At 39.1% G+C, this 23,509-nt stretch overlaps 3 protein-coding genes across 3 annotated transcripts in view; 1 reads left to right on the top strand and 2 right to left on the bottom strand.

Moving 5' to 3' along the window:
* The window catches only part of apba2b (amyloid beta (A4) precursor protein-binding, family A, member 2b), a 68,842-nt gene extending 61,567 nt beyond the window's left edge, over positions 1–7,275 (top strand). The window contains exons 10-14 of the mRNA XM_039610134.1: positions 741–920; positions 2,705–2,917; positions 3,063–3,182; positions 3,852–3,992; positions 5,938–7,275. Of these exons, the coding sequence (XP_039466068.1) occupies positions 741–920; positions 2,705–2,917; positions 3,063–3,182; positions 3,852–3,992; positions 5,938–6,009 (726 nt within the window). The 3' untranslated portion in view covers positions 6,010–7,275. The remainder of the gene's footprint in view (positions 1–740; positions 921–2,704; positions 2,918–3,062; positions 3,183–3,851; positions 3,993–5,937) is intronic.
* A 3,496-nt stretch (positions 7,276–10,771) lies between these two features.
* sord (sorbitol dehydrogenase) lies at positions 10,772–14,239 on the bottom strand. The gene is made up of 9 exons (XM_031748718.2): positions 14,037–14,239; positions 13,904–13,937; positions 13,433–13,597; positions 13,047–13,206; positions 12,822–12,940; positions 12,401–12,466; positions 12,127–12,305; positions 11,412–11,533; positions 10,772–11,251 (listed from the first exon to the last, which is right to left on the bottom strand). The coding sequence occupies exons 1-9, from the start codon at positions 14,088–14,090 to the stop codon at positions 11,086–11,088; spliced, it is 1,065 nt and encodes a 354-aa protein (XP_031604578.1). The 5' UTR covers positions 14,091–14,239; the 3' UTR covers positions 10,772–11,085.
* Positions 14,240–16,036: 1,797 nt separating this feature from the next.
* Positions 16,037–19,479, bottom strand: terb2 (telomere repeat binding bouquet formation protein 2). The gene is made up of 7 exons (XM_031748668.2): positions 19,298–19,479; positions 18,652–18,733; positions 18,399–18,538; positions 17,855–17,916; positions 16,716–16,780; positions 16,528–16,616; positions 16,037–16,389 (listed from the first exon to the last, which is right to left on the bottom strand). Exons 1-7 carry the CDS (start codon positions 19,359–19,361, stop codon positions 16,277–16,279), a joined length of 615 nt encoding a protein of 204 aa, XP_031604528.1. The 5' UTR covers positions 19,362–19,479; the 3' UTR covers positions 16,037–16,276.
* Positions 19,480–23,509: the final 4,030 nt, after the last annotated feature.

Below are 23,509 nucleotides of genomic sequence, written 5' to 3'. Positions count from 1 at the left end.
GGCACCCTGCAGTAATCACTTAGGGGAGCCCAGTGATGTGAAATGATGTAAATTGGCTGGGCACTTTTGATTTTGATTTGCTTTCCTCGTTGAAGCAGATTCAGCAGGAGCTGGCAACATGAACAATGTTGCGCAGAGGAGCCAACGACTCAGTTTCTGTGCCAGTCAGTATAAAGGCTGGGCTCCAATCTGCAGCCTCCTCATCTAATTTTGCTGCCAGGCTTTAAAGGCCGCCCAGAGTTATAATGGAACCATTCAGCCGCTCATCCATCAGCTTATAAACAGTTTGTGTTATTGTGGTTCCACTGGCTGTATGTGCTGATTCCTGTCTTTTCTTCTTCTTCTTCTTCTTCTTCTTTTTTTTTATTGTTGTACATAACTAGTTCATGGTGGGACTTGGGGCCATTACTGTCTGCAAAGAGGGATTTATATGCAAGTATAGATTTCAATTAACCAGAGGAAGTATGGTTATATCATTCAAATGTATACAAGGTTTATTATTGCTGTCTGTTGGCTTCATTAACCTTGATTTCACCTGAATGAGAGAGCAGGAAACAGGAAAGTTGTCTGTTTTCTAGCGTTTCTTAGTGGCAAAATATAGCTTATGACAGAGAAAGTCAGTAGAAACTTAAACGCCTTTATATTTATTCCACTACTGGTTGATGCCCTTAGCTCCCTGTATTGTTATTTATATGCTCCTGGGTTTGCTTTTGTTTACAGCCTGACATTTCTGTCTGCAGGCCCAGCTTATTGCTCAGTCCATCGGCCAGGCTTTCAGCGTAGCTTACCAGGAGTTCCTGAGAGCCAATGGCATTAACCCCGAGGACCTGAGTCAGAAGGAGTACAGTGACATCATCAACACCCAGGAAATGTACAATGATGACCTCATCCACTTCTCCAACTCTGAAAACTGCAAAGAGGTGGGTATACCTCAGAAGGAAGAACTGGGAATAAACAGTGAAAGACTTTGCATGTGGGACAAATCACACTGGGGCTGCAGGGCTGTTAGAGAAATGTACTACTATAGTTGCTGTTAGCTAATTAGATTAAGAGGCAGATGGTACAGTAAAATCTACTCCAACAGTGTCAGATCTAGCTTATTTTCGCTGTAGCATTTTTTGCTTTAGCTAATGCCGTGCCCTGAAAACATTGCTGGAGGCTTTTGGTGAATTACAAACTGTGAAACGTTTACTGGTTTATGAGCACAGAGGCTGCAGGGGCACCATCACCCAGCTGCTGTATTAGGGGCACATGAGTAATTTACAGTGATGAGGAACCTGGGCTTTCTTGAAGTACTAAAGCTTCCCCACCTTACTAACTGTTCCAAGAATAAAGTCATGTCTTGAGGCTTTGTGTGTAGATGAGTAGTATCAGCTGGTCTGAAACAGGAAAACGTATCCAGCATTATGACAGTACTGGAGGATGAGCAAAAGCTGAATCTGAAAAGGCCTGTAAAGTCAAACATGGATGTGATAAATCAATACAGATAAATTATTGGTAGTTCTTTGTTGTGTACATACATATTCAACCAAAGTGAATTTGGTTGTAAAATGTCGTTCCTCCTAGCAACCTTTCCAACAAGCCAAACTTTTTCAGTCTTTTTGTTTTTGTACTTGCAAAGCAGGTGTTTTTCATACATTGCAATTTGAGACAACCAGTGCAATCTAAACAGTGCTGACTTGTTTGCTAAAGACAAATCTGTTCTTCATCAGTACATCAAAAAGTTCAAGAATACACCAGCCAGTCACATTTATATCCATGTCTGTTCAGTCTTGGCCTTTGACCCTTTGGATCTAAAATGTATCACTTTATGATGTTATCCTATTATAAGTTTGTTTTGGAAGAATTAGTGTAAGATTTCCTGAGTTCAACATTTAGCACTGTTCAGTTCACTGTTGAGTCCAAGTGAGCAAATCTGCCAGATTTAAAGAAATTCTCTGCAGTTGGCTCAGATGCATTAAAAAAAGACAGAAAAAGATCAGTGTTACAGGAGGCATGTAATCCATTATGTACTCCAAATGCAATGATAGGACTTCTTTTGGCATTTTGTATTATTATTATTAAGGCTCAGAGGAAATAGGAAGGCCACAGTAATGGAGTTTAAAAAAACAAAACAATGTCCTTAATTAAATTAGGCTCCAAAGAAGTATCTGTAATGTGGTGAGTGTGTGTGGAGGTATCTGAAAGAAAGAAAGAAAGAAAGAAAGAAAGAAAGAAAGAAAGAAAGAAAGAAAGAAAGAAAGCGTTAAATGACAGGCAAACAAAACCCAAACCAGCCATGGCCCCTGCCTCCTACAAGTGCCAAGCGGGGCCAGACACTTACCTCCTATTAAAACAAACAGAAAGATGAAGGAAACAAGGAAGACACAAAGTAGTAGAGAGGTCATCACATGCATCCATCATGTCAAATGCTGTTATTAATCTCCACCGTTAGCAAATGTGCTTTAATGAGTATCTCATGCAAAATAAAACATGCAAAACTGATTTTCAACATTAGCTCGAGCGATCTAATCTGACCAGAGATTTTAATCTATTTCTGTATAAGCAGTAATCCATGATCCACGTTAAGAGACTCAGTCTCACTGTAACACATATGAAGGATATTAAAAACCCCACAATTGTGGCTCATGTGTTTTCAAATGCAGTTGGACGGTTTCTGTTCATCATTAAAGACACCATCCCCTGCTTACCTCTCTCTCCACAGCTGCAGCTGGAGAAGAGTAAAGGGGAGATCCTGGGTGTGGTGATTGTGGAGTCCGGTTGGGGCTCCATCCTGCCCACAGTTATTTTAGCCAACATGATGAACGGCGGTCCAGCAGCTCGCTCTGGCAAGCTCAGCATCGGAGACCAAATCATGTCCATCAACAACACCAGCCTAGTGGGGCTGCCGCTCGCCACCTGTCAGGGAATCATTAAGGTACTGAGATCCTGAAGAAGTGGATGGAAGAGGCAGCTAAAGTCGTGAAATACACCCTAAATTGTTATTTTTAAAATTCAACTACATAATTTCTGTGAATAAACCTCTTACGTTTGTGTGTTCTTCTCTGTCTTGTGTGTCAAAGGGCTTAAAGAACCAGGTCCAGGTGAAAATGAACATTGTCAGCTGCCCTCCTGTTACTACAGTCCTCATTAAGAGACCAGATCTAAAGTATCAGCTGGGCTTCAGTGTTCAGAATGGCATTGTATGTATAATTTAATAGAGCTATATGTGGGTGGCTCTGATATTATTAGTTATTATTAGTTAATTAGTTAAATGATCAAGTTAATACTTTATTTGATACCTTTCCTGTTGGCACCACGCAGCATGTTTATGTTTCACTTCTTTTTATTAGTTAAAGTTGACCTGCACATTTTTTTCTCTGTATTGTATATATTGAAGATGCTCTGTGTCTATAATGCATTGTGATAAATTGCCATTTAAACTCAGACACTATTCATACACGTATAATCTTTGCACCATTAGTGCGCCATTAGTTTATTATTGTGTGTAAAAGACGCACTGTGTGTCGACAGTGTGTCTTTTCTCCTGTCTCCCTCCCCTCACCACCCAAGTGGTTGCGGGAGATGGCTGCTTTTCCATCAGCCTAGCTCAGCTGGAGGTTTCTACCTGTTAAAAGGGAGTTTCGCCTTCCCACTGTCACCAAGTGCTTGCTCATAAGGGCTCACCTGATTGTTGGGGTTTACTCTCTATTATTGTAGCATCTTTACATTAGAATATAAAGCATCCTGGGCCATCTTGAGATGTAATTATAATATCGCTGTATTTCTGTCTTTTTTTTGGGGGGGGGGGTTGAACACCTTTATAATGACCTAATTTTCTTCTTTGCTGTTGTTGTTTGTTTTTCCTCCAGATATGCAGTCTGATGCGAGGAGGCATTGCTGAGCGAGGTGGGGTCCGAGTAGGTCACAGGATCATAGAGATCAATGGTCAGAGTGTGGTGGCCACAGCACACGAGAAGATTGTCCAGGCTCTCTCGAACTCTGTTGGCGAGGTGAAACTGATGCACACAAACATTTCACAAAAACCATCTACAAAGAAAGCCATAATTTTCAGACACAAACATTTGCTAATCCAGTGTAAATGTTGTGATGGTTTCAGTACAACTACGGTGTTTTTTTACTGTTGGCTGAATAAATGATGGATTTAGTCACTGTGGTTTCACTCACTCGTTGTCTGAAACCAGACATCACGAGCTAGGAGTGGATCACACTGACAATCACTTACAGGGTACTGATGTATCTAGTTTATTATAGATTGGAGCATAATTTACCAAATAAAAATCACATGAATTAAAGTTGTTAAGACTATAAACTCATCAGGATTAAATTCAGTACAGTTTAAAATGTTTAAAAGGTTGTTTTCTCAAAGGGACGAGTCACCTGCTATTGGCCATCAAAGGAAATAACTGCTGATGATGCAAAGTAGGCGAATCCCGAATTAAATACTTCCCCTCTTTGAGACCAAGTATTGAAGCAGCTAACAATAAGAACGAATTTTTGCTGATTGACATATGACAGTGGGGTTACATAGGCACCCAGAGCCTGGAATGGTTGCTAGCCACCGACTATCAGCTACAAAGTGATGTGTGATGAATGTCTTCCTGTGTGAACGCTCCTTTATACACTGGTTTCACCGTCCTGCATCCATCTATGCTGTCATGGTCACTAAATTGAACCAACTGTAAAAATAATGCACAGCAATGATTGTTGGTACATAATCGCAACAATTACTGCTCTAAAGCAGGCGTGTCAACTCAAATTACATAATGGGCCACATGCTTTGATCTTAACTGGGTCACACTAGTGAAATTCCCCTTTCTGTCAGTGAAAAGAAGTTTAATTACACATTTAATCCTTGAGATATCTTAATATAACAAAATCAAGTGTGAATTCAACATTAGGTCTCGGTTTTTCTGCATGATATAGAAATCCCGCTGTAGAATGAAAGAAGTCTGTCACCATGACTCTTTGAGCTTAAATTATAAGAAAAAGAAATTGTTGAATTCGAGAAAAGGTTCTGGTGGCTCATTGACTTTTTGCTTTTTTTTTACTATGTACTTGTAGTGAAAAACTAAAAACTTTTCTGTCATTGAATTATTTATCTGTTGCCTAATTGGTTGGTGTAGCCATCATGGAGGTCTTTGTCAGAAGGAAAAGTTCTTAAAAGGTAAAATTCATGCACATTTCCAGCGCCATCCACTGGGCCAGATTGGAATTGTTGCCAGGCTGATTCTGACACCTGGGCCTTATGTTTGGCACACCTGCTGTAAATAACTTTTACATGTGTCTTTAACCCTTTAGACCTCTACATCATCATTTTTCTGACTAGAATAAACAAACTGAGAAATTGCACAAAAATGCTGTAAATAGCAAAAATGATACAAATCAAAATTAATACATGTTAATGTATATTTAATTTGTCACAAGGATCAATAAACTGTCCAGTTTCAAAACTTTACAATTTGCTGACAATTATTTCATGGTTCAGGTTTTACAGGGTTATTTTTGGCAGATGACATACTTTTAACAGAAAGCCTGCAGTATAAGCAAACACAGAGTAACCTTGGATGAGTGAAATGTAAGAGCAGAACTAGATCACTGTCACAGCCAAATAAGTCACACTGCTTAAAAAAAACAGAAAACAATTGAAATACGCAGTTAGTGTTCAGGCACTTCGATGTGGGAGACTATAAATTGTGTAAGCACAGTACAGTAAAATATTCTGCTCAGATCATTACTTTTATACAGTTGAAAACCCTTTAAATGGTCTTTTTTTAAAACTGTGTCCTTACTGCCTGGTGAAATTTTTCACTGAGTGTCCATTGATTTCACTCGACTTTTATGTTGTATTTACAAGAAGAAAAAAGCCCTTTTATTCTTCAGTTTTCAGCTGATTGTCCATTTCACAGAGCCCCTGGTGTTTTCTCTCTCTGTCAGATTCACATGAAGACCATGCCGGCAGCCATGTTCAGGCTTCTAACAGGACAGGAGACCCCCATGTACATATAAAGAACAGCCAAGAACCGCCCCACGGGACAGGCAGTCAGCTGCGGTCGGTTATCATACAAACAAACCTGACTAGTGACCGGGTGGAGGATTACTCCTCCCTGTCCTTTCAATTCTCTCTTCTTTTTCTTTTCTTCGTCTTTGGGCTGATGACTTCAACTCCTCATCATCTCTCTAGTCTGTGCTTAACATGCGACAGCCATTATACTGATACTGGATGCCTAATCCACTCGACCAGCTGAAGAGACAGAGTGTATGTGTTTGTGCGTGGATGTGCGTGGATACTGTTTGCTATTTATTTGTCCTGTCTGTGTGGACTTACCGAACGAATACGTCACAGTTTATTTTTTTATATTCATGTAATGCAATATGATACTTCTACTCTACTTTCTTGTATATTTCCATTTTCATTTCTGTTAATTTATTCTCATGTAAATACATATTTTGCTAATATTGTGAGTGCAGGCAGTGTGGGGGGGGGCAGCGCTGTATTGTAAATATTTACTGAATCTTGCCATCGAACTGAGGCCATGATGATGGCAAAGACACAAGTTAATGCCGGATATCATCAAAAGGGGAATGAGTTACGTGTCTGAAATGTTGGGTTTAGATGTGCTAAGTGAATAAAATAACGTACACGTGACTCAAGCCAATTCTTGGAGCAGAGGTGTACGGGAGAAACGCCATATCCTTTTTCTTTACGACATTTTAAGGCAATACACCAGTTCAACTTCTGAATGGCAAATCTTTTCTAAATCAAACATTCACATTTAAATAATATTAACATGCATTAATTATGCTTTGGATATCAAGTCACAGGTATGAAAAGTTTCTTTTGTGTGCTTCTCTACTGTGTGTTCATCTCTAGTGTTCTGACTGAAACTCATGCATACTTTGAGTGGACTGTGAATGTAACTTTGTTGTGTGAGCTGTCTCATTGCCATACGCAGTATTAGAATGTCTGTACATAAATAAAAACTTGTCTAGTATTGTGCTCATGTTAAAAACTAAAATAACAAAAAAAACCAAAACCTCACAGGTTTAAGTCACCGCAAACATCCTCCCAGCTATATGTTGGCCTTCATTCATGAGAGGGAAAGAGAGAACTGTGAATCACACACTGTGACAGACAAAAAAAGCCTTACTGCGGAGTAATGGCTTTCCAATGCATTGTAGTAAATTTTAACCGTAAGAACATTATCTGTGTGCATGCCTCGTAAAGTAGAATCATGTCATTGTGACAGGATAATAAAATATGAGCTAAACCTGGCTGTGATTTTTTTTTTTTTTTTTTTAAACTGGGTCAAACACTCACTGGCCACTTTATTAGGTACACAATGCTTTAAATTACTCCACAAAGACTTAACTGCCTGAAATCTTCATGATTCTTCATGAAGGTTCAACGAGGAACTGCAAACAGTCCTTAGGGATTTTGGTCTATATTGACTTGATAGTATCACAGTTGCTGCTGCAGATTTGTGAATCTCCCAATGCACCACATCCCAAAAGGTGCTCTGCTGGATGGAGATGCGGTGGGGTGAAAAAGTATTTGCCCCCTTTATGATTACCTATTTTTTTTTCCTACTTCAACGTTTCAGATCATCAAACAAATTTAAACATTGGACAAAGATAACACAAGAAAATATAAAATGCAGTTTCTAAGTATAGGTGTTTATTATTAAGGATGGGGAAACAATCCAAACCTACATGGCCCTGTTTAAAAAGTGATTGCCCCACCTGCTCCATTATAACATAAATTAACTGTGGTGTATCACATCTTTAGTTCAATTTCTCTAGTCACACCCAGGCCTGATTACTCCCACACCTGTTCTCAATCAAGAAAAATAGGACCTGCCAGACATAATGGAGTATCCAAGGAAATTCAGGAACAAATGAGAAACAAAGTCACTGAGATCTCTCAAGTCTGGAAAAGGTTATAAAGTCATTTCTAAAGCTGTGGGACTCTAGCGAACCACGGTGAGAGCCATTATCTACAAATGGCGAAAACATGGAACAGTGGTGGACCTTCCCGGGAGTGGCCAGCTGACCAAAATTACCCGATTCTTCCAAGAGGTCACAAAAGACCCCAGAACAACATCCAAAGAACTGCAGGCCTCACTTGCTTCAGTTAAAGTCAATGTTCAGGACTCCACCATAAGAAAGAGACCGGGCAAAAATGGCCTGCATGGCAGACTCAAGACTAAAACCACTGCTGAGCAAAAGGAGCATAAAGGCTCATCTATTTTGCCAGGAAACATCTTTATTATCCCCAAGACTTTTGAGAAAATATTCTGTGGACTGACAAGACCAAAGTTTAACTTTTTGGATGGTGTGTGTCGCATTACATGTGGTGTAAAAGTAACACAGCCTTTCAGAAAAGGCATGTCATACCAACAGTAAAATATGATACTTTGATGGTCTGGGGCTGTTTTGCTGTATAAGAACCTGGAAGACGTGTAGTAAATGGAAGCCTGAATTCTGCTGTCTGTCTTCAGCAGGACAATGATCACAAAACACACCAGCAAGTCCACCTCTGAATGACTGAAGAAAAACAAAACGAAGACTTTGGAGTGGCCTGGTCAAAGTCCTGATCTGAATCTGATTGAGATGCTGTGGCATGACCTTAATAAGGTGGTTCATGCTCGAAAACCCTCCAATGTGGCCAAATTGCAACAATTCTACCCCCCCTCCCAATAATAAAAACCTTTATTTAGAAAGTGCATCTTGTGTTATCTTTGTCAAATATTTAAATTTGTTTGATCTGAAACATTCAGTTTGAGAAACATATAAAACACTAGGAAATCAGGGAGGGGGCAAACACTTTTTCACACCACTGTATGGTGACTGTGGAGTTCATTTGAGTACCATGAACTCACTGTCCTGTTTAAGAACCCAGTTTGAGATGCTTTGATCTTAGTGACATGTTATCCTGCTGGAAGCAGCCATCAGAAGATGTTTAGCAACATATCCAAGACAAGCTGTGATATTTAAATGATGCTCAGTCAGTACTATGGGTCATAAGCGTCCCACAAAAATGTTCCCTACACTGTTACACACCATTTTTTCATGTTGTTTATGTCTTTGTAGGTTCTCAGTCATCCATCCAACATCATGATGGTGGATGGATGAAGCTTGGAAAGAAAGCAACTGGACTTTAAATTTCATAAAGATGTTTCACCTCTCATCCAAGAAGCTTCTTCAGTTCTAAAATCAATGGTGGAGTTTTATCTGGGACTTTCAGTCATTTAGTTTTAGAATTGGAGAAACCTCTTGGATGATTAAAATAAAATAAATCAGGCTACATTGAAGTGTTTATGATACAAGTGGAAATTTTGATTGCCTGCTTTAGTCAGAAGTAAAAACAACTTAATATCTGTGGTAAAAGAATTGTTACTTATACAGCACCTTTCATACACACACACACAAAGATGACACTCAGGGGCAACTCAAGGTTCAGCATCTTGCCAAAGGATACTTGGGAACATGGTCTGTAGAAGCCGGGGATTGCTCTACCGACCTACGGAACAGCAGATGATCCGTTCTACCACAGCCATCACATGAGATGATTACTACGACTAAATAATTAAATTACTATAGACGCTTCAGGTAAGACTGATTCTGATCTGATTAGCATCTCTCAATTGAGCAGTGAATAGTAAGACATCTCTTGATATATTATGTAGTGTGAAATTTCATTGCAGCCGTTTTGACTCATCAAAAACTACAGATGAGGTCATTCGGCAGGGATACAGGATACCCAAGCATTATCCAAACAGAATAGAAGGAGCCTTAATTATCAGTTTTACTTGTGCTTTTAAAGGCGCATAGGATTATAATTCAGCCTGTGTGTGACGAAAGGCACTTGCTATGTGACAGTTTCATAATAGGTATTCATTCGAAAGCAAGGCTGCAGTGTTTTCTTCTTTTGATGCCTAAAGCTGTCAGTGTAGAAAATACATTAAATCTTTTATTTTAAAAAAGCAGCTTTGCAAAGGCATTTCTTTCAATGGTCTTCTCATGCACATAGAATGAGTCGCTCTCAGATTGAGACCAAGCACAAAACAAAAAAGGTTTACCATCAAATATCAGAGCAATGATAGAGGTGACCAATTATCTGTTATAATCTGCTAATTTACAGCCATGGAACAGAGGAATATTGTATGGCATGATGGAGGATGCTTATTTGCTTCTCAGCAAATAATTTACTGAACATTGTTTCCTGTAATTTAATCACATGCATGTTTTTGCATAAGGCAGCTTTGTGTAATTATAAGTGTTCTGAAGTGCTCGTCGCCTTATTGGGGGGGGAAAAAAAACAAAAAAAACAAAACAGGAGTTTATAAGTATATAAACTCAGTATTATTGCTTCAGGGAAACCGTGTGCTATAAAACTCAGCTGGTTTGTCCATACTCTGCATGACTCATTCTGGTGGCACTTGTCTCCAACAACCCACTGCATGAAGAAAACGAGCAGCTCCAGAGGAGAAAGAACTGTGAGGCTGCTCCAGATTTTGATAAACACATTGTAGCATAGTATTTCAAGAGTAAATTCCATTTGGCAGGTTTCTTTGATCAGTTCCAGTTTTCTGCACAGCTGAGTACATTGATTTCCTGCACACCCACTATAAACACAGCACACTACAATTAACACATTGTACGCTCTGGTACGATTGACATCAATTCAACTTTGAAGTTCTTATGCCCCCTAGTGTTGACATTTGTAAATGCAGAACCTACAAATGTACTCCACTTTAGAAATACAAACTTCAATAATGCAAGATTTGGTTTTATTTTTACAACATTTAAATTAATCCTTAACTTACAGATACCAGGAAATTGCACATTACATACGGTCATACAAGTATTATGTTTTAGTATTGGAATCATTAGGCACTATGAAGTCCTTTAATCGTACCATTTAATAATTCTAATTACATGTGTGCCGTGCAAGCAGTGTAGCAGTCACTTCTTTCAAAGCGTGGTCAAGTTGAGGGACTGTTTTGAACTAGCGCTGTTATCTTTGTTCGGGTCAATGTCCAGTTTGTGCTAGTCATGCAGAGCCGCTGTCAGTTGATCCGTTCAGGGGTTTTGGTCATTTTTGTCACACTTTAACATAACCTTTATTCCAAGACCCTGACGTGTGGTCTCAAAGGCTTGGACTGCCTGCTCCAGAGGGAAACGATGGGTCACAAGGGGCTTGACATTCACTTTACCTGACGCCAACATGGCAATCGCCATTGGCCAGCTGCAACACAAACAATTGTTTAAGTGCAATAATTACTTTAGCTTAGCCCAAAAATAAAAAGGGTCCACACATTACTGCCTTTAAAATTGATGGAACTTAACTATTAACATCCACTTGTAGAAAAAAAAAAAAAGAAAAAAAAAGTACCAAGTTAGCTTACGTATTGCAGTAGCGGAAAACTCCTCTGATGTCTACTTCTCTTACAGCGGCATTGATCAGAGGAACTGTAGCCAGCTCTGAGCCAAGACCCACCAGCACCACGACACCTCCAGAACGGGTTGCCTGATAAAGGGGAAGAAAACAAAACAGTGATTATTTTATGAGTTGGCAGAGACTGAACCCTCTTTATGTTGGGACAGATACAGATAAGATGGTGTCTGCTCAGATCCTTTACCTGAGCTATAAAAAGATAACTCTACCTTGACATTTTAAAATCAACATGTACGTCAACCATCGCAAGTAAACATATTTACAGGTGTTCATATTTCTTGCGCAATGTGCTGATAACATTTCCCGTTTTAGTTGGTGCTGTTTTTACCATTTTGCACAGTTTAACCTTGCATCATATCTCATGAGCTCATCAGGTATTATGCAACGAAAAACTTTTGCCAACAACTATAGCAATCAAAAGGACATGTCACTGCTGATTTGAATTACAAAAGCTGCATGAAACTTTGAAATATTCAGCTAAATTAAAGAACCATACTTAATACATAACTTTAGATCCCACCACTGATGGCAGGCAAGAGAACTTCAAGTTTCAACATCTCATGCAATAATGTAATCCAGATTTTAAATTCTTACTCCCTCATCTATTAACTGCATGGAACGATTCAGAAATGCGACTACAACTTTTGTCTTTACTGGCCACATACATAGATGGCAGTTTGGATGCAGCTCTCAACACCAGTGCATTCAATGGTAATGTGAGGCTGGGTCCCCAACATCTCCTCTACACTCTTTGCCAGCTGCTGGGCTCCATCTCCTCTCTTCACAGTCAGCAGGAAGTCTGCACCCAGCTCTTTGGCCATCAACAGACGCTCCTCAGACAGATCTGAACACAGCAAAGGAAGGAAACCAGAGTTAAGTTGAATTAGCAGAATGAATACTTCTGTTAAGATGAGTGCTTAAAATGACAAATAGTGTTACCAGATATGACGACCTGTGAGGCCCCCATTGCCTTGGCTGCAAGCAGACAGACCAACCCGATAGGTCCTGTATAAAGAGAGGAAGCATGCATAAATAGTCTAAGCAAACCTGTGTTACACAAACCTACATTTAAAAAGAAAGTTCAAGTGCTCCATCAGGTATTACTGACAGAGTGCTTAAATGAACTTAATCTTTTTTCTGAAAACAAGTTAAACATTAAGGAGATTAACCTGCATGGAAAGGGGCAGTTTTTCCCCACATCACTTCAGTTTTGTTAAGTCAGTAGGACTCACATTTTAGTTTACACCCACTGTGTGCCAAAGGGATTCCTTACTTGCACGAGCAGGTTACTCAAATACCCTAGTTTTCATCTTGTTGATGGAATATTACTAGCAGATTTGATGACTTGTCTAATTTTTACCTGCGCCACAGACGAACACAGTGCTACCAAGGGTCACTCCAGCCCTTCGGCAGGCATGGATTCCCACAGACAAAGGCTCAATGAGCGCTCCCTCCTCAAATGTGACATTATCAGGTAACCTGAACAGTTTTTGAAGAGAGAAAAAGGAAAACTTATGCGTGTTAGCCAACAGACAGATGAGGCAGCTTCGCGATTGATGGCGCAATCTTGGAAAAACACTGGTACTTGTAACAGAAGTTGGCACTGTGTGTGTAATAGCGACAGAGGTTTCCATCGTCAGGGGGTGTGGCACAGAAGAAGATAGTGGGAGACAAATTATAGCGTCCAGTTTTGAAGAACTCGTCCATCTCACGGGGCACACCAGGCTCAATAGCCACTCTGTCACCTAGAGAAAATGAAAGTAAAAATTAAAGCGGATCGTTTCATCTGCGCAACTATCACCACATAGCTGAGTGAAAACTAGCATAGGGTAGAAGGGTTCCATACCATGAACCTTAATCTAAATTCAGTTTGTGTGATGGGTAAATTTAGAATAAGTTTCCTCAGTTTAAACTTTAGGTGACGCTGGCTTTGGTGCACAGCTCAGAGTTACATACTATATTTGCACTTACCCACTTTAAGGTGCTTGACCTCTGAGCCAACCTTTGCCACTCTCCCCGAGGCCTCGTGCCCCAGGACCATGGGTTTTTTGAGCACAAAGTCCCCTATCCGGCCATTCTGCCAATAGTGCACATCTGAGCCACAGATTCCCACAGAGTGCATCTGCAGCAAAACCTCTGAGCACAAAAGGCAAAGCAGGAACGCAGTTAGGACACAGCTGCACTCCCAGACTGGTCTGAGTAGAGATCATGCAATTTTCTACATTTTAAGCTGCTTGCTTCAACACCATACTAATGAAAAGAGGCAATGCCCATGTGTTTTAAGTCAAAAGAAATGAATGGCATAATTAAAATATAATGACCAATAACTCTATTCATTGAAAAAGCATTTAAAATAGCAATAACAGCCTCTTTGGACGTTTGGGTTTGTTTGCTCTTTGATGACGTATATAATATAAGCTGCACTTGAGTGCAGTACTATACCATTGGGTCCTGGTTCCGGGATAGGGCGATTTTCCTGTGACAAACGACGATAATGCAAAATAGTTGCAGTCAATTGAAGTCACACAGCGTGTAAATGAACGCGAATATGTAACGTCACAGCACAGTTTCATACCAGCCGCAGGTCTCCTTTAGCGTGCAGCACCAGGGAAAGATTGTCTTGCGCCATGACAGAGAGAAATGCTGGGCTAAGTCAACAACGACGTTAAGTCAACAGAAAGCACGGCAAAGTGCAAACAGACAGCCCAGAGCGTCTCTAGTTCCTCTCAGCTTCAAAGTACTCAAAGCAATGGCAGGGCACGCCTTCCTAAACAAAGCCCCTGATTGGCTTAAAACGCTGCGGAGCAGTCCACTTTGTAGGGGTGGACGCTGCGACGCAAAAACATAAAACTGCACAAGTGTGACACCAAAACTACTCTTTGTCCCTCGAGTAAAGCTACAAACTATATTTTTATTAATCGCAAATTGATCTTAAATCTTCATCATTGATACGAGCTATTTAATAAGCAAAATTATTTTTAAATTGCCGTGGTGCTACTTGAGTCAAATAAGAGCGTCCATTTGAAAAGGGGAGGGAGTAAAACTGAGTGGCTCGTTAAACAACCCGCGGTACAGAGGTCAGGTAGTAACTAAAGTTTAGATCAGATGTACTTATATTAGGGCGATAATTAATAATTATATGTATATTTATTCTGCCTAAACAGACACTAAATCAAGAGGTGATAAGAGGAGGTGATACTCAGAAAATGTGAAAAAACTAAAACTAAAAAATCTAACTGGCTGCACAGGTGGGCCGCGAGCACTGTGCAGTATAAATAAAAGTAAAAGCAATTCAATTTCAAATAAAAGAGAAAAGTGTCAATCTATTTTAGCTTAAGAGTAGGTCGCAGAAAATTATATACGGTTGTGTAATTACCAGGAAAACACAACACCGAACAATGTGACGAGGTAGAGAAGCAGTGAAGCATGTTTCAGTGATTCTGATGTAATGGAGTCAGAAATGCTTAAGAAACTTCCAATCATAAATACAGGTTTAAGAGGGGAAACAAATTTCTTTGGGGTTGGGTCGTGATGAGCATCCAACATAAAAATCTGCCCAATCAAACATGGGAAGTCATGCAATGTGGCAACTATTGTGGATATGGGAGCAGGAGTTAAGTTTAAGTGCTTTATTGCATATTGTGTTTTTAAGATAAACAGGAAATGTAAATAGAATCTGGAGCTGAAACGTGAAATCCAGTAATTGGTTGTGTAAGTGTACAAATTCTTTGTGGGATGGGAATCTGCAGTGCTTTCCTGCAGGCTTGGAGAGTAGTACCATCACCCAAGCCAAGCAGGCAGCTGGAGTAATGCTGTTAACAGCTGAAAAAGAAGAGGGACCCCAGCTGGCCAGTTGGTTCAAACCAGGAAGTGTCTTGTTGTGAGGTGACAGTGCTAACCACTGCCCCGTTGCACCACCCCACAGTTTCCAAATTTGCAATTTGGATTCTTGTAATTATGCTTCAGTCACACAGATAGGTGTAATGCACGTAAATGTTGTACACCAACAGCTAAACAGATGCAGAAGAAATGGTAGCAATATTTTTGTTATTCTCAAGGTGCCCCTTGTTAGGTGGCTACACTGAAGAGAAAACCTTGTCTGCTTACATATCTTTTTGTTATTCATTAATTTCTTGATTGATCAGGGGGCTGCAGGCTGTCCCAGAGCAAAAGTCTGAGTCGCACACTGGATGGATCAAAAGTCGTTGTGCTCGTGGGAGCTCAGTGAAAACTCTGCAGGTTGATTTTTTTTCATGAATTTAATAAGCCTACTGTAAACTAGAAGACTATTAGCTGGTGGCTCACCCATCTCTCACGCTCACTAGATTCAATCCAGGTCGCTGTATTTGTCATGGAAGTTAGCAGAGTTAAAGCATATTCAATGAGCACATCAATTTGATTCCTGTCTCAAACTTTGCTTTGTGGATTTAAATAGACAGAAAAAAAAGTTTATAATTTTAAGTGTGGAGCCACTAATATGATTCTCCTTTCAGGGAGGGTTTCATCAGGCAACAATAAAAACTAGGGACAATGTCAGAGGGATAACATAAATAAAATGTCACAGGACAACCAGTGTCGTGTGGCAAATCTCCATCGTTTATGATATGAAAGTCAAAAGCTAACACACATATACAACATTATATTGTAGCACACAGAACTGTAACAAGAGTACAATAAAATCACAAAATGGCATCAGCAGTAGCTATAACATACTGATTTATTATAAATCAGTGCAGGAAGGCAATGTAAACATAATAAACAAACATAATAACTCATCTTGTAAAAACTGCTGGTTTTCTCTAACTATTTGCTTGCTTATGAGTGTGGCAAACAGCAGAGTGTTTTACATCTGAAGCATCGGAAACACCCGCAATAGAAATCGCACAGGTCACCCGAGTATTTCTGCAGCTTGTCCATGCTGACGTACCCTGCAAGGAGTAAGTAGAAAGTAATAATGTGTAGCACACATATGTCTTCTGCCTTTTACTGTCTTCTATTATTACACTAGACCTTTGATACAGGTCAATAACAAACTGTGAAAAGAACAGTAACTAACAATTCTTCACCTGTAATCGTGCTTTTAACTGGATATTTTTGCATACGACCACAAAGTGGTGCTTCATTTTCTGATGAGTCGGTGTCAGATAATCCAGAACTGCCAACAGAGTGATGGAGGCTTTATTAGTTTAGTAGTGAGTCTACATTTTTTTAAAATCAGAATCACAATATTTATAGTTGGAAGTCCACATACTACCTTATGCTGATTTCTTCTTCGCTGAACTCATCATCTGTTGGGCAATTATAGCTTTTCAGGGAGTGCTGTAAAAAAGGAGTTACTCTAATTAAGTTTATTTATTTTAAATCCCATTACATGTAACACAAAACACAGCAAGTTCCTGAGCAATGTGCCATGATGCGAGTTCAACTAATCCAATTCAGGGTAAGTGGAAGAAAATGGATGGATGAATGAATATTCTTTATAATAAATAGCCTAGCAGACATCTACAAACATTTGTGAAAGAAAGGGTCCTTCTCAGGAGCTCAGTAAATTCCAGCGTGGTTCCGTGATAGGATGCCACCTGCGCAACAAGTTCAGTCGTGAAATTTACTCGCTATTTAAGGGGACATGAAATGCTACACACATAAAGGCTAATTTACATCGCGGAGCACTGCTCTCAAAAACTGACATAAATGTAACTCTGTCTGTGGATTTAAGAAATAAGTGCTTAAAGTTAAAGTTTTAAAAGCGTGTTTAGCATCATCTTCTGTCAGTACGGAACGAACGTGACCTCATCTGGTTGGTTGGTTGCGGCTAACGGACTTCCATTTGTTTTTGTTAGCTAACTAGTGACAGAATCGATAACTCAGAGGAAAATAGGACATTAAAAATAAAAATCAGCTTAAGGGGATCACTTTTGTGCTGTCCCTGGCTGCAACAATGAGTTTTATGCCAAGAAACTGAGATATACTGCCCACTTTCACTGTCTGTCTCTTTAGCAGTAATCGTTTGTAAAGCACTTTATAAACGAGAAGAGTGTGGAGGAGAGTTTGTTTGAGTCACCAGACCAACATCTATGTCAGTTTTTGAGAGCAGGGCTCAATGGTGTAAATTACCCTTTATTTGAGTAGCATTTCATGTCCCCTTTAAATATTCCACAAACAGCTGTTAGTGGAATTATAACAAAGTGTAAGTAAATGGGAACAACAGCAACTCAGCCACAAACAGTGTATACTGGTTTATCACAAAGGGAGTGTGGCATGTTTCTGTATAACAGAGTGCACGACCAACAGAGGACTCGTCAGGCTAACTGTTTCAGCATCTCACACACATTAGTGTGGAAACAAGAATTACAGGCGTAACCTGTGTGCAGTTTATCTTGCTGCTGTCCGTACCTCATCCGCTGACTGCTCATTATTACGCTCCCAAATCAGCTGCCCAAACACTTTTCTCACCTCTGAAATGATACATAAATGAGAAGCTGTTTCCAACGTCAAGACAGGTTGACATTTTTTGAGCTGAACCACTCAGAAAGTGGCAGTTCTTGTAAATGTTCTCAGGAACCTGAGGAAAAACTATCCTTTTTTTTTTTTAAATGAAGAGGCAAAAATCTAAAGAAGTGGTTTGTGTAGAAAATAATTCAGGGTTTTCCCTTCATTTAAAAAAGAGGTTGTGGTCCTCCCGCACAAATAAATTACCAGGATTGTAATATATAATATTTTTAACACTTTTTTGGTTAATTTATCCACTCATATAATATATTTTTATTTATCAAATGTCCAGAAAAAGCAGTGAACAAACTTTAAGTAGGTTAAATCAATATCTGTTTCTCAACATCTCTTTTTTATTTCTTATTATCTCTGTACACCTCAGTCTTATCTAACAAGGACTTAGTATTGCTTAATCACAACAAATTAATAGGCATAAATTAATCCTTACCATCTTGTACGGAGGCTGGAGGCAGCACATATTGACCAATGCTCACAGACTTCACACTCTGCCTCTTTTCACAGGTGGACAGAAACAAGCTGTGAAATATTGTCAGCTTGTTCCAGAGGTAATCCTTGCTCTCAAAGATCCTAAAAAACAGTATTTATGTGTTAAGCTTTAAAGGGATTGTGGAAAAATGCCTTACAAACACAAATTCTCCGGAGGATGATAAATGTAAAGCTTTTCAGCTCAGCATGCTAACCTAAGAGTATCAGGGCATGTAGCATCTTCACTGAAAAGGTAATCCGCTGTCCTCCAATGAGCAATGGAGCCCCCCTCTGAAGCTAAGAGATAAAAGGCGATCAGAACAAGCTAACAAAGGTGTTTCTATAAATGCCAGAGCACAGTACTGTGAAAAAGACTTCCTCCACCCCTCAATCCCTGATATTCTGCTAGCAAAATGGTGCAGTGATTTATTGAAAGGTACAAACATACGCTACAATACAGTATGTAAGGCAAAAAATAGGCTTCAACTAAAGAAATGCAGATTTATTATTTTTTTAAATATATATTTGAATAATTAAACAGGTCAGTGTTTGGGTCGGTCAGGTAGAAGGAGTGGACTTGAAAGACCTTCAGAAAGATTGGAGAACTATTACTTAGACTACTTTAAAAAATACACAGAAAGTCTGGCTTCTTTGAAGCAAAAAATAAAGACATTAGTGGTACCTCAAGACTTGTGCACAGTACTACAGGTCCCTTTAAATCAAGACTTTGTTAAATTACTTTAAACTAACCTTATCACAGCAGCAGCATCTTTAAGATAATTCTATAAACTTTTTTTTGGTTGCTAGGCTAGGTTTATTTGGATGGCTAGCTTAAACCAAAGCTAAAAACAGGATACTTACTCCAAAACATGTAACAGGTCTGTGGCACACTGCTAGAAAACCAGGCAGTCTTATAGCGAAACATGGCCAGAAAACTACGAGTTAACTACTATTAGTGTAGCTTGTTTTTCATCTGTTTCTTATTTTCAAACCCACCCCCTCCTCTGCTCTGCCTTAGCCACCACAGCCAGAGTTGGCGCTCAAAATGCTCTGTCGCGTTCAAATGCTCTAAAAACGGTAGGAAATGTTAAGATTAGAGAAAGAATCTGTAAAATCTCTGGCCTGCAGGTAGCCAAGCGAAAATCTGGCAACAAAAACAACTTTTCAGGGCTTTTATAAAATATATTTTCTTAGATATGTCATTAAACAACAAAGTCAGATAACCTCAAACATGAATACTTGAAATGAGAGTGACCAAAATAAAACAAAATAACTTTTTTTCCAATTTAGTGAGCTGAGTTAGCTCTGCTAAATCATTGAAAAATCACAAATTACGTGTAAGTACCTGATTTAACTGTCATTGTTATTTATACTATTACCATATCTGACCGAATGAATAAAAGGTATTAAGTGGCTGTTTTTAATTTGCTTCCTAAATGCAACAAAGAGAGAAACAACCAGGAATGCACCAGGGATACCAAACTCATTTTAATTTTAATTATGAAACACAAAATTTCTTTTCGTTCACATAAAACGTCCTGATATTTTTTGTTTGTTTGTTTGTTTTACTCTGGACCCACTGCAACAGAAAACTTCTATAGTGGATTGTGGAAAAAGCCAAACAAAAATAAACTCAGTTTTATGGTGTAATATGAATGGCCATGGGAGAAGTTATCATCAGCAGGAAAACTTGTGAAAGAACTCTTAAAAGTCCAGAATTTATGCCCTCCTTTATACGGTCCAGAGTGGAATCTTTGCAGAGCCAAGTTTGGCCTCCAGGCTTTACATTCACAGCCCTGAGCTACAGACTGTGAAGAAGAAAGACAGATGAGTTATGAGCTTTGCATGTTCTTCAGTGCTCTACATTTTACAGGTAAAGAACTTCCAATTGAGAATTTATATTTAGCATTATTTCCTACTTATATTTGTAAAGCCACACAGAGACAAGCATGACAAGGGCAATAGTACATCCTGCTGACTGGATATTGTGCATCTGCCCTCTCTTCACATTGTTGTTGTTACTGAACTTGAAGCTCACTTGAGTTTGCAATCCTGATCTCAATCCTGCATTAAAATATACAGTATTTGTAAACTCTTTTACGAACACTTTTAACGCACAGTACTGTAAAACCAACACTTTAGTATGTTGTTCATTAAAATATATATATATATAAATAAATATATACATTCTGGGCTGGTAATGCACTTTTATTCCCCAACTTAACTTTCCAGAATTGTAAGGTTTATTGTATGGTAAAGGAAAATACACAGTAAAGCATCTGTTCTTATCCCATTAAAGCCTGAGCCATGAAAATGTTACCAGAATTTTTTTTAAAGGTTTATTGAACCTTCTAACACAATTTAAAAGAGAGAGAGAGAGAAATGAAATATTAATTTGCACATACCAGCTTTAATTTCTATCATATTTGTTACATCTGTGTTATCTTTGTTCTTTTTTGTTTTGTGTTGTTTCAATTTATTGCTTTCAAATTTATTGTACAATTTATTTAGGTTTTTCAGAGGCATGCTGATGATGTGAAAGCCTTGTATCAAATATGATACACTTGACATTACAGGGTTACATTTGATAAACTACTGCTTTGAATATAGAATAGGAGGACAGGCTGATTAGTACTATGTTTTGACCTTGTCAACCAGTTACATTTCTTTTGAATTTATTGTGGTTTTCCTTTTAGCTTATCCCCTGGTGTCGATGTAGCCAAAACCCTCAATGGATACTACTTGAGGTTTATACTTAAAACTATAGTGTGACATCAGCCCTCTAAAATGGACTATTAATGTATTGCACAGCAATTACTGCAGTACTGTATTTTAACACCAGATGGTAATATTTGCAACATCTTACACAGTAACAGTCCATATTAGATGGCTGTTCACTACTTAGTCTGACAATACACGATAAGTACAAGCCTGCCTTAATTAAGCAGGTTTGATCAGTGCTTTTTAAAGCACACAGAAGCTGCCACTGACTTTGACTGTCTAAATTCAGCAACCCCTTGAAAGCAAACCTGGCTGTGAATGGAGCTACATTTGTAGCAGATGTCTGATTTATCCTGACCTCGTTTAAAGAAGCTATCTATACTCAGTGAGACAGCATGGAGGTAAATGTGTTATATTTTTATATTGTCAGTTTTCTCACTTGCACACAGATACATCATGAGGTACACAAAGGCTTGTAGACATACGTTTGACAGCAGTACAGATGGACTGTATGTACAGCAGCTTCTCTGCTTTGTGTTGTTTAACCTCCTCGCTGGGGTTGTCTACAGGTCAAGTTTTCAGAGCTATTACATGGCCACACACTCACAGTCTATTGACTCTGTATGTGTCCACGAATAAACTGTAACCTTGTGCTTTATAAGGAAGATATTCCTGCATCCTGGACAACACTATTCCCACATTGCTGCTGGTATAAATCCGGAATATTGATAGTGGCACATTTGAATGAGTTTCATCCCATGCTATTACATGTCTATGCAAAGAAATTGCTTAGAAAACCACCAAGCACCTGCTTCTCCATGCGTGTGCTCAGTTCTTGCTTTGCACTGGTATGTCAGACATGACACGCATGCACAGAGGCTCAGCCTTAGCCAGTCGGCTTAGCTGAAATATTTTACCAATAAGCACAAATGATGTACATCACCAGCCCCGCATGTATATTTTTATTGGCGGCTGAGTTTCTCCACTCCTCCGTAAAGGAGCTGGTGAAACAGTTTAAAGGCAGTGATAACTCTGTTGCCATGACAACAGCAAAGCCACGCCTAGTATTTCTTCCCAACCTTCCCCCAACAACCTGCTCGAACAAAGCACTGGAAAGAGGGGCTGGTTGATGATATATGCACTGAGGTTTAACATGTGCAGAGAAGCAGGAGAAACACGAGAGTATCTCTTTTTTCACATCAGTTGAATCCACATGAAATGAAACAGCAGCAATAATGATATGTTTAATTTGTGTGGATTAAATCTAATTGTTTATTAAATCCCTAAATGGAGAACTGAAGCAGCCAGCTGATTATCTGATTAGTAGAGTGACAGAAGGCTATTCTACCAATATTGATTTGCCGTGGGTTGTCTTGTTTAGTGACCTAATGAAATATGTTTGAATATGAAATCCATCTCGGACAACATATGCAAATTAAAGAGCTCACCTATTTCATACAATAAAACATTTTACAAATGTATTCGATTTCACAATTATTTTTAGTTTTTTGTTTTGCAAACCTAATTAATCTAGAGATGTATTATCACAGTGCCCTTTCGTTTTCACTGCTACATTTCACACATGCCATTCTTTTCTTCGTTTCTGGCCGTGTTGTTGTTTGTTGTCCAGAAATTATTCAGAAAATCTCAGTTATGTAAATAATTAAATAATAAATAAATACAGGGTTTTTCTCCTTCCCTTTTTGCCTCATGTCCTGATTTTGTCCTTTCAGTGTCGCTCATGCTGGACAGAAAAATGTTGTGTGGTGGCAGAGCTGAATGCCCAGAGCTCATCCATCTCTCCTCTGACCCTCATGATGTTGTTCCTTTGTGTGGTAGCCTGGAGTTTTGCGCAGTATTGCCATAGTTAGTGTGTTGTTGTTGTTATTGTTAGGGCTGTAACGTTTGATAATTATTATCTAGATTAACTGATCAGTATACATGTGCTTGCCACTTTGTTAGGTACACATTTGCTAGTACTGGGTTCGACGCCCTTTTACCTTTAAAACTGTCCTAATTCACATGACACAGATTCAGCGAGGTGCTGGAAACATTCCTCAAAGATTTTGGTCCATATTGACATGATAGCGTGACACAGTTGCTGCAGATTTGCTGGCTGCACATCCATGATGTGAATCACCCGTTCCACCACATCCCAAAGGTGCTCTGTTGGAATGACATCTGGTAACTGTGGAGGCCGTTTGAGTACGGTGAAGTCATTGTCACGTTGGAAGCATTTAGAGATGCTCTTCTGCTTTTGCTGTTACAAGTAGTTCTTTGAGTTACTGTTACCTTCCTATCAGCTCAAAGCAGTATGCCCATTCTAATGTGATCACTGACATCAACAAGACA

This window comes from Oreochromis aureus, linkage group 1, assembly GCF_013358895.1.
Source record: "Oreochromis aureus strain Israel breed Guangdong linkage group 1, ZZ_aureus, whole genome shotgun sequence".
NCBI classification, from domain to species: domain Eukaryota; kingdom Metazoa; phylum Chordata; class Actinopteri; order Cichliformes; family Cichlidae; genus Oreochromis; species Oreochromis aureus.
This window is presented reverse-complemented; position numbering and strand designations above follow the sequence as displayed.